General features: G+C 35.9%; 2 protein-coding genes across 5 annotated transcripts; both read right to left on the bottom strand.

The window, feature by feature from the left end:
• Positions 1–801: 801 nt before the first annotated feature.
• On the bottom strand, positions 802–5270 carry LOC113706433 (uncharacterized). 3 transcript variants are annotated; one of them, XM_027228337.2, is made up of 10 exons: positions 4963–5270; positions 4724–4841; positions 3595–3722; positions 2927–3066; positions 2727–2795; positions 2272–2410; positions 1916–1978; positions 1786–1829; positions 1206–1307; positions 802–1110 (listed from the first exon to the last, which is right to left on the bottom strand). In XM_027228337.2, exons 1-9 carry the CDS (start codon positions 5120–5122, stop codon positions 1218–1220), a joined length of 951 nt encoding a protein of 316 aa, XP_027084138.1. In that variant the 5' UTR covers positions 5123–5270; the 3' UTR covers positions 802–1110; positions 1206–1217. The 3 variants fall into 3 exon arrangements, with proteins under 3 accessions (XP_027084138.1, XP_071920258.1, XP_071920259.1); XM_072064157.1 differs by having other exon boundaries at positions 1206–1304; positions 4963–5250; XM_072064158.1 differs by lacking the exon at positions 4963–5270 and adding an exon at positions 3891–3960.
• A 348-nt stretch (positions 5271–5618) lies between these two features.
• Positions 5619–10761, bottom strand: LOC113707341 (transcription initiation factor IIE subunit beta). Of its 2 annotated transcripts, none has more exons than XM_027229619.2 (5): positions 10545–10761; positions 9281–9526; positions 6941–7072; positions 6676–6792; positions 5619–6367 (listed from the first exon to the last, which is right to left on the bottom strand). In XM_027229619.2, exons 2-5 carry the CDS (start codon positions 9524–9526, stop codon positions 6020–6022), a joined length of 843 nt encoding a protein of 280 aa, XP_027085420.1. In that variant the 5' UTR covers positions 10545–10761; the 3' UTR covers positions 5619–6019. The 2 variants fall into 2 exon arrangements, with proteins under 2 accessions (XP_027085420.1, XP_071919478.1); XM_072063377.1 differs by lacking the exon at positions 10545–10761 and adding an exon at positions 10145–10536.
• Positions 10762–11264: the final 503 nt, after the last annotated feature.

Genomic DNA, 11264 nt, shown 5'->3' with positions numbered 1-11264 from the left:
GCTTTGGTATGAACAAAATGCTGCGGTTAAGGGGGCCATTCCACGAACAGTTCTAGTAACATGGAGATGACTTGATGTTCATGCTAGAGGTAGTTTGTAGCGTGCTGAAGTACAAAAATCAACTAATCGTATTGGCTTATTTACCAACTCTAATGTCTTGCAAGTTTTGAAAAGTAGGAGATGAGAAAATAGAAGAACTATCAAAACTTCAAGTCAAAGGAAAAAACCAATAACCATCTGATTTTTTAATCCTTGCATGATAGACACCATTAGTTTATTCTTCTTTTTGTCTTACCCTCAAGGGTGGGGCATAAGCTGAGCTTATCTGATCTTTGAAAAACCAACAATGTACATGGAATAACAGTGCCTGGTGATTCATATGCAGCAATATTTTTTTCTCTTCATGGTCAAACAATGCATTCGGGATCGATAATTGGATGTAATTACACGACTGACTATAACAGGCACATTATTTTATCAGTTTCCATGTAGAAGAGATGCAAAGCCAATGGCAAGTCCAGTTAAGGTCGGTCATGTGCAAAGGACAGATCACCAAAATCACTTATTGGCTCTTTGAGGAAGGATTTTCAACTTCCCAACGACTGCTTCTAATGCCATATTCTTCATTCCTCACCAAGCCTGATACGGGAGAAGGAACAAAATATTAGTTGGAACATCTGAAGCCATCTAAAGCATGTTGCCTTCACACAAGATCTCCTGCCAAGTTTCTGGCCCCTCCAAAGATATAGAATTACATACACGCCATTGACTTTATACAAGGATTTAAGCTGACATTCCATATGCGACGAGTCCAAAAAAACCTAACATTTTGCATTCCGTGCATGGATGTCCATACAAGGGATGGGAAACTTGGTAGAGTTGTACAAGTTTCCTCATGTTTTATTTATGTTGTAAGTAACTATTATATACAGAGTTGAATATAACAACTATAAATGAGAAATCTGAAGACAGAACCTGAGAGTATGACAATAAAAACAAAATAAAAAAAAAAATCAACGAAAAAAATGAGAGGACGTTTAACCAGCAACCTGCCCGCTTGCCTCTCGACACAAACAAATCAACAGCATTATCCCATTCCGTCCTTGAAACCTGCATTTAAGTAACAGAGCAACTGAGATGCTCAAATTCTTTGCATGTATGTTCTATCAGCTTTTGGACGGAGGCAGTTATGGAAGGAATAAAACCTTAGTTAGTTGTTACATAAGCTCTGTGCCCACTGGATCCACCGAATAATGAACAGACATGACCTTTTCAGAGATGGGCTGAATTTTGGATCCCCATACCTGCTTTCTCCAATTTGAAAAGAAGTATTCTATCAATAGTAGCTTTAAAGAAACAACTAATAGATTGTAGATGTGAGGCTCAACAAAGACATGCTCAACCTAATGTGCGTGGGCTGAGGGTGAATTTGGAACCTGAGGATGTTACTATCATTTCATTTGATTTCAATGTTGAGTCTCAGATTACCTTGTCGGTAAACTTCCTAGAAGTTTAGGACATATCTTTGTCAAGATTTGTGTTACAGTCAAAATTGGCAAGCTACATGGAAAGACTTGTGTTACAATTATTTATTAATCTAATATAAGAGTCTGCTCTTGCTCTAATTTAATAATTTCTCTCCCAGAAAAACAAAAGTTGAAACCCCCTGAGATATATCTGCAACACGTTACTGTAAAAGGATTTGAATGTTGTTCCTTACCATAAAATAGAGAACAACTCACTTAATAAGCAAAAAGGAAGTAGTGAAAAGATTAGTCTGCTTACGTCATTGTACTGTGAACTCTTCAAGAATGTCTCGCAAGCCTCAGCTGATGAATATACCAGTAATTGGCGGTTAGTATACAACACGGGCAACAAGTTTAATTAAAAATGAAGTATATAGAAGAGATCTTACATGATCGAAATCGTATAACTGCTCCATGAGTATATTCCACATTGTTAAGATTAAAGTTAGAACCTGAAATTGGAGCAATTCAAAAGCACCACATGCTTTAATATACAGAAAAAGTTAAAAAAGAGGTAGTCAAACATGATGAGTATGCAAAGAAGGAAATGCTCAGGAAAATGAGAGTTATAATAAACAACTTCGGTCACTCATGAGCAATTAAGTGAAAGAAACATCCACGTAGCGCAGTTCACTTTTCAAATTTGTTAATAATGAACTAATATTACGTGATATTTCAATAAATGCTTCTGAAATGAAAATGAAGTAGAAAACCAGTAAATTGAGACAATTATCTCAAATATGACCTTTAGTAGCTTGAACGATTAGTGACGGAAATGCTGCAGTCAATTCTGCCAAAGCAGCCATTGCATCTTCAGCAGGTCCGCCCAATGAGTTCTTGTCAAATGCTATAAGAAGCACAAACTCCACACCATAGTTGAACTCCTGCACCAGGAACTAATTTAACTTCCTTCAGACAATTTCCCAAAATCCAATAACGAAAGAAAAATTCCAAATATAAGGTATCATAATTAAGGTGGTACCAGAAGAGTGGCCCAAAGAAGGAAATTATGAAATAGTTAAGGTAGAGTTCAACTGATGATCATGAAAGTAATTATTTAATATATCCCATCAATATAGGTTGAATATTCATGTATGGGAGAAAGATTTAGTGGTTGATCTGTTTATAAGCGAAGAAACACAACTATCATGTTTTGATGTTCATGTTAAAAGTTTATGTGGTTGCTTTATTTGTTTCCACCTCTCCTTTTCGGAAAATTGGCATGATGTCATCTTCTACTTCAGATTCATAATCCACATTGACTATGTCCTGCCAATATCAATAAGAAACAGATCTCAGAAATGAATACTGTATTAGTGGCTCAAATGATTACAGGATGAAGTGAAGGGAAGTAAATCAAAAGAAACAGAGAGAATTGGTATTTACATGTTAGGGCGTACATGGCAGTAAGGAAATACATGGTCTTTAAGAACTCTGACGTAGAATGGGTTCTCGTAGAACTTACTAAGATCCTCCTTTTTCTGGAAACGTATGTAAACAGCATGGGTGTATTTTGCACGCTCTTGATCAGAGATGCGTCCTATACAAATATAGAAGATGACTTATGGATATATTCATTAAGTAGGTTTCAATATGATATATGTGCATGACAAAGTGTTTATAGATCTGTTTTCAGAGATTCTGGACTAATGGGTTTAAAAACAAGATGTGGAGCAAATCTTCCTCGACAAAAATCAAAGAGCACAGATCCAGGCAATATCTATCGCAAAATCTAGAAAACCACTTTTTTCAGAAGAAAAAGATGAAAGCTAAAAGACCTTCTTTTTTTTTTTTTTTTTAGGGTCAGAATCTTCAGTACGACAGCTTTTGTCTTTTGCTTGAAATCCCTGGTCCAATTTAGCATTTTAATGAATTATTTTTGTTTGTAAAAGTAAAATGCAAAACTTGATTTCAAAGAAAGAACATGTCCATTAGACATCCAAATAGAGCATTGTGAAAGATCTAGTTCTGTCAGTTCAGTGACATCAACTGTGAAGCTAAAAACAAATCAATCTAGCACTCACGATTTTCTTCAAATAAAGTCAGGTTAAATAGTAGGAAGCATCACCTAATGATATGGCAACAATACCACGCATTTGATATTGGGTAGTGTAAATATAATCAAGCATATCCTTCTCCACCTCATCAGACATATCTTTTCTTGCTTTAAGCAGACATACATGTTCCACTACTTTCCTGCAATGATGAAGACACATACATGTTACAGGTGAGGCCAAAAATATATATCCGAGACAGAATATCCAGTTACAGCAATAGTTTTCCAGATATTGGTAGTTATAGCAGTCCCTCCTATGTCATTGGGAATTAAGTTCCCTGTTGCAACTTAATGTCTCTCTTTCCCACCTTAGCCAGTAAGGTTTCACATGATCCTCTGCCACCATTGAGTTTGTTTTGTTAAACAGGAAAGTTGTTCCTGTATTTTGCACGAATTATAATTCTTGAAATGGGCACCAGCAAACAAACGTAGTAAAATTACCAATACTCAAAGAGATCAGTGGATGTAATTCAAATGAAAGTAAATGCCAGAGAAACTTAAGCTCATTCTGGATTCAAAGGAAGTAAAAAGACCAGAGATGCGCGGATAAATTACTGAAGCTGATTGCAATTTCTCGGATTCAGCAATGACAAAGTACTCAGACAGAATTAACTTCCCAAAATGTTTGTAACAGAGGGAAAAAGTAACAGTCTCTGCCAACGTTATTAAATGTCTCAAGATATACATGCTGTAAATGCAAAAGAAGAGATGACCTGAAAAACATTTGTAATAGTGAACATGAGAAATACTAAAACATTACAAAAAAAGTAAGAGACAGTAAGAAAGTGATGATTTTACACGCATAGCGTAGACTAAATAGTTGAAAAAATCTACCGAGCAAGCATGTCAGATAAGCCAAAAAACAGCCAGAAGAGAACAATGACAATAGCAAAGCAACTAAATCGTTACCAAAAACAACCAACATCTTCTTACTTTCTTTTACATTTCTAGACTTCTAGTAATTAACAAGTTTTTAACAGACTAATCAAGAACACTCTAGGAATATGCATACACTTTTTCAAATTCTAAGAGACAGGAACACCCAAATGTAGATAATAGATTACAACATAGAATTAGTCGGTTTTCAAAGCATCTATTAGAAAAATAAGAAGAAAAAAGATGAGGAAATGAGAACAAGAACCTTTTCTTCACAATGTCAGCGTTGCCATTTCCCACCTCAGAAGCTGAAGATACAACAGGTTGATTCCTCATTTTCCAAGAACCCAGATTCCTCCGTCGAATTCCGCGAAACAAGACATCTAATTTCTCCAAATAAAAGGGATTAAAAGAAAGAAAAACACAAGTCATTGCCACTTCAAGAAATAAACAAATTGAAAAAAAATTTAAAAAAATTCAAAATTTTCCAGAAATTGAAGCTACCATAACGATTCCATCTCCTCTTCGCCGCTAAAAGGAGTTGAGGATTAGAGGGCTTTCTTGAAAAATCAAAAAGGGGTTTTGAGGGGATGTTGATGTAGCAATTCATGAGAGTAGAGGTCAAGGGAGTGAAGGATTGAGTTCGTCGCCCACAAATCTTCATCTCTATAAGAGAGGAGTTGCAGCGGGATAAGCTGGAGATTTTATGAAGTTAAAAGTGCTTTGAACGGGTGGACCAGGAAAAACGCCCATTTAAATGTGTACGTTGGTTGTGACAAAACAAAAACTGAGGACGTTGGGCTTGGCGGGGATTTCTGGGCTTTCAACATACCAAAATTGCCCTTCAAATTTTGTCCTCCTCCATTGGAATTTGGGATTACAACTCACCACTACAAGCATTGGTTTTTAACAGTTGAGGGGCGGAAAAAAATACAACCAATAGTTAGAGGCTAAAAGTATAAATTGTTAATGTTTGAGGGCAAAATAGGCAATTTATCCCCTTATAAGACTCAATTTGCCAATTCAGACAAGTTCTTTGAATTCGCAGCATTACCAATTCAGACAAGTTTTCTTCAAGAATCTTCATCATGAATGGAATTCTTGGAAGCACATCCTAATAAAAAAATAAAAACTAAATAAAGCATGTAAATAGAGGAATCTTTGGCGTCAAGTGAAAACTATAAATTTGGGATGTAATATGCACTTCACGTTTACAAGACAAATCAGTGGCTTCTGCACAAGTTTTCTGCACTTGCATACACAACGCAGGGTGTTTTCAGTCCTCGATCACTTTGGACAACCACAAACTGGGGTCTTCGTAATTGAACCCCAACAACCCTCCTTAAACGAGAAAGGCAGTGTAGTGCTCAAACCCAAGTTCTGATTTGTACCAAAACTAAATATTTATAGTTGGATGGCAAATTAAAATGTTCAGAAACAAAAAAAAAAATGGAATTACAGGTTTAATACTCTCCACAGATGCAGGGATAAGACTATGCTTTAATGCCTATGCCATATGGCCACTGCATAATTCAATGATCTGTAGCAGCCTGATCTCTGCTCATGAACCAGAGGCATTAAGGTTCTGGAACAGCTCTGGAAGATGGGCATTTGTAAGCTTAGTCCTCTTGCTGATTTCATGCTTCTTCTTTTTAGGCTTGTTTTTGGGGGCAATTCCATGTACTTGCGCCATTGCCCTCCTCTTTGCAGTATTTGTAGCAGGTTTCATCCCATTCTTCTGAAGATCCTTCTCAATATCAAGCATGTCACGGGGCAATTCAATTCCTCGAAACAACTGTTTCAGATCATCGTCAACCTTGATGGGAACTCTGGGGTCATTAGGATAGGCTATGTCCTCTTGCGAGTCAAAGTTTGACAACAGCCAAATTTGGCCTGCAGCTTTCAGTGACTACAAAAGAATATGTCTGTTAGCAAACTATATGTAAAGAAAAGATGGCAGGAAAAAGAAATCTTAATTAAACAAAGACGCACTATGCAAATCTGCCACCCACTTGGAAGATGTGCACTAGATGTAATGTTCAAACTCAAGTTAATTCAATATTAGAAGCTACTAGACATGGTGAAAAGGAACAGAAACCAAGTTCCCATTCTTCTTTTGCAGAAATAACATGTAATGCAGAACTAACATGTTTCTGTACGAAGTTGCAACTTATATAAAACTGACCCTACCGAAACCTAATTTCAACCAAAACATACCTGCAAATCCTCCATGACAGTTGTGTATGCATCCTTGAGATCAATAACAGCAATTCCCTCAGGGAACTTCCGAACTAAGACAAGAAGTTGATCCTTATTTCTTAAATCATGCTTCGACTGTAAAAAGAATTACATACCATTTAAATATGTATCAGCCTGAAGAAAACCAAAGAAAGTTCAACATCCCCAAACAAATATAAACACGAAAGATAAAATATTTAAAGCCCCAAAGGTTTAGAAGGCTAGAAAATGCAACTGAAACTACCTTGTAGGAAAACCGCTCGCCATCATAATGCACCTTGGGGTTCTTCTTCAGACTATCAAAGACAGCCTTGTTTGCATTCAAATCAACATAACATTCTTGATTTATTTGCTCAGGTTTCAATGCTTGCCTTTTCTGTAGAAATGAGAATTGGATAAATAAGTGTATAACTATCACAGATTCAAAAGGTACCTTTAAAATAAGAAGAAATCCAGATAAAAACAATTTTCATGTCAACGGATACACAAAACATGACCATATTGCAATATCAAATCAGTACTCTTGAAAGAAGATAAAAGCATTAGATCTACAGTATCTATCAAATTTGATCTACAGTATCTATCAAATTTGGCAAGTCACTTTTAACCTAAATATTCATTCTTGGTTATGAAGACACATTATCTGCATCCAGAACATGTCACAAGAAGCTAACAATTAGTCTCATAAGAGTTAAAATCAATGGAAGCCAACTAACAATTTCTTACATGAGAAGCAGTGGGATAATCTAAATTAAGTGTAAAATTAGTAACAATTATGGTCCCTGCTGCTGAATTGCAGTCACAGTGCACCAAAACATGGCAAAAAATGAGACTGCAGTCCTAAACTAGCAGTCTAGAAGAATTTCCCAAAAACTTGTCAGAATCAATATCTGTTCAACATGTTGATCTAAGCTATCATTTAAAGAAATTCTGGTTTATGAAAACAAAAAGAACACAGAATGTGGGGCAGATTCAAAATCCAAAGACGAAAAATCATTTTATACTCCTATTTTCCCTGCAATGCGAACAAGTTAGAACCAACCTTAAGACAACGAAAGCCAAATAGGAAGCACTTGAAAATAACTAAATTGAGTTTCTTTACTCATAAAATGCAAGAAATTGACGTTAAAGTTCAGACTCAAAAACATCAATGTCCCATTCTTTTTATCTATCAAACGTGGTATTACCCCTTTAAAGAACTTCATAAGGCACCTTTGACTGCATTAACCAACCACCACTGTCCCTTCTTTATTATTCAAACCACCCACTGTCCCCTCCCCCCCTTTTAATTCCAAATCTCATCCTTATAAGCATAATTATCCAGTACACCTCGATCACCAGTCTGCATAGTTGCCCAACCCATCCCGCCTTTTGGCTGCCAATTAAGCATACTTTTTCTGTTACCAAATCGCTAAGAAATAAAAAATAAATAAACAAGAACCATCCACTGATTAATGAAAATTTATCTATCCTTTCCCCAGTCAAACCAAGAGAAATAGGTATAACCACAACAAAAGAAGAAGATAAGAATCGGAAGAGACAATAAGAATACAAAAATACATTTTGCAGGCTATTTAAGAAAAATTCTTCATGCGGGAGCTTTGTGATCTCTATAAACAAAACAGAGAAAGTTTTGATATTCATTCACCACGAAGGAAAAACAGAAAGCTCTTTTGGGCCAAATTTTTACAGCTACAACCTCAAATGGCCTACCAGAAAGATGGTTTTAAAAGAGTAAGCACAAAAAATTATCAGAAAAGAAGGTGTATCAGGAATACCAAAAACTGCACATGAAAATACAAGGAAGGATGTGTATCAATCTATATTGAAAAGAAAGGCAATAAATAAATAGAAGAAAAGTTCATCTGACTCGGCCATTTGCAGGAAGCACACATGATTGTGAAATGGGCAACAGAAAATCCAATACAAGAGAGGTTTAGTGTAAGGGGAGGTATACTGCTTCATGGAATGGCCCTCATTATTTCAAAAGAACGTGTTATACACATAAAATTATGAGATAGTACCTCTGAGGGACTGTGGCAGAGATTCTAAGACTAGCACTAAATGGACAAGTATAAGAATAAAAATGCATCCCTTATGCCGGCAATGCCAGTGCATTTGCTAAACTAATCTGAGCAGTTGACAAGACATAGCAAAGACCATGGAAGAATTTACCACAAATGTATGATGTAGCAAATACGACGTGTTAATGCCAGATTCCTTAACATAATTGGATGATGAAAATCAGTGAAAATGCCAACAAGTACAATATGCATGAAGCAACCTGTCATCATTGAATTGGTGATGAATTTGATGATAGCGCTGAAACATGAGCACACTCGTAATGACACTGAGACAGCCTACCAGCAAAAGATATGATGCACCTTCATGATATATTACTAAAAAGTTCCCTCCCAGCAAAGGATATGATGTACCTTCATGATATATTACTAAAAAGTACCCTCTTATGAATATGACCAAACAACCACACAAGATTTAGGGGCAAATCAATGAATAGCAAGACCCACATGATACACTATAGAATTCAGACAGCATATCAGCAGAAGTATGACAGAAGTACTACCTCCAGCAGCAAGTCTATAACACGTTTGATCTGAGCCCCCACAGGAGCTTTCCTTATGCTATTAATGTGTTGAAGCCTCTCTGTATCGTTTGAAAATTTAATTGGTGGGGAAGGAGTTGAAACGCCAGAGAGGAAAGGTTTTGGAGGTGTAGTTTTTGGATTTTGCTTTGCAATGCTCGTGAGTGTGGACTGACACTTCTCTTGTTGTTTCTTGAACTTGTTCAAACTTTCTTGCAATGATGCCATCTAAAGATAAGAGAAATGTGTTTATTAGAAATAATTGATAACTCTACAACAAAGATTCAACATATACCTCAATGAAAACAAGTCTAACTACATGAACATAAAAACAGCTCAACACTATCTGATAAATGTTTCCTCTTATTAGACCACTAAGTGCTATGCAATGCAAACATGAGATACAAAATAATCAGCCATGTATCGCCATCTGCCAATTGACTGATTTTTAGAAAATCAAGTTGGTACAAGTGCTGCCTTCATTATTAGACGGGATTAAAGCTACATATTGAGAGCAACTGACACTGACATGCTGGAAATTGTTGATGGATAAAGCTACTTAAAGCGACAGATAATCTAATGAATAATTCTTGGATGTCTTCCAATGCAAATTAATCTCTTCTTATAGTTTACAACTAACTCATTCAGTTCAGTATACAAGAACTCAATTTTCTTTGCAATTCCAATTGCATTCCACCACATGAGTGATATGATTCCAAAGCGCCAGATTTTCGGTAAATATCCCGGAAACAGACTCATAAACGATCTTATGCTTTCAATGTCGTCATTCAAATTCTATTACAATTTTAAACCAAATCAAATCACCATCTCGAAAGCAATCATTACAGTAAAGAATAAATGGACATCAAATGTTCAAGTATCCAATTAACGAATTCCAAGCAAATTCAGTAGACTATCTCAAGATTTCCATTCTCACTGTCTCCACTGACCCTCCATTCCCCTTTTCCACCCCTCCTCTTAAACGAAAACTCAAACCGCAACACAGTAATTAAATAACGAATTTCAAGCGAGATTAGTAGACTGTCCAAAACCCAATTTCCTAAATCCAATAAAAAAAAGTCTTGCTGATAACCAGAACAGTATTCAAAAAGGGCTCCGAAAGAACAGAAAATCTTCAAAAAAAATCCCCAAATTCCAATCTTTTTTCAGAAATTCTAAAGTTACATGGCAATTCTGGAGAAGCTAAAAAGCAATAATCGACCAGATGAATCCCAATTTTTGTTACCTTTAGAGAAGGTCAGCCCAGAAATCACGAGAAAAACGATCAAAATTGGTTAATTTTTCCGGGAAAAAAATCGATTTTTTTGCTGCTAGTTAAAGAAACCTCCTATTTTCCCTCCCTTTCGACTTGTGAGGAAAAAGATCGGAACTTGTGGGTTTAATACAGAGAGAGGAGGTGGAATGAGGGGAGTGGAGAGAGGGATCCGCTGCCGCGTCTCGGCGTCTACTTTTATTTATAGATTGGAGAGAGGGGTCTGAACTTAGATTTTGAAAGTTTTGGGGTTGTTATTAATATGGACAGATATTGAGGGGTCTAAGCTCCAGTTTCCTTTCTACGTGATAATCATGTGACCTGCACGTGACAGTTTCCAGGTTAGATTTTCACAAGTTAATTGGGTTTGTTTGGATTGCTTCATATTTCCCCAATTTTATTTGCTTACATCATCTTTACAATTTTCAATACACCTTTTTATCTTCCCAATATCTTTTTATCTCACATACATCACATCACAAAAAGTGCTACAGTAAAAATATCTCAAATAATCCCAAATAACTTACAATCCAAAGCATCAGAGACAATGAAGGAACTAAGGGAGGCTGATGAGGATCAAGGTCCCTTCTAAATTTTGAAAATTTTAATTTATAGTGTGTAAATAGATATGTAAAATAAAATAAATTTTTTTTAATTTTTTACAATTTTAGTTTTTGTTATATATTTATTTAT

Source organism: Coffea arabica, chromosome 8c (assembly GCF_036785885.1).
Source record: "Coffea arabica cultivar ET-39 chromosome 8c, Coffea Arabica ET-39 HiFi, whole genome shotgun sequence".
NCBI classification, from domain to species: domain Eukaryota; kingdom Viridiplantae; phylum Streptophyta; class Magnoliopsida; order Gentianales; family Rubiaceae; genus Coffea; species Coffea arabica.
This window is presented reverse-complemented; position numbering and strand designations above follow the sequence as displayed.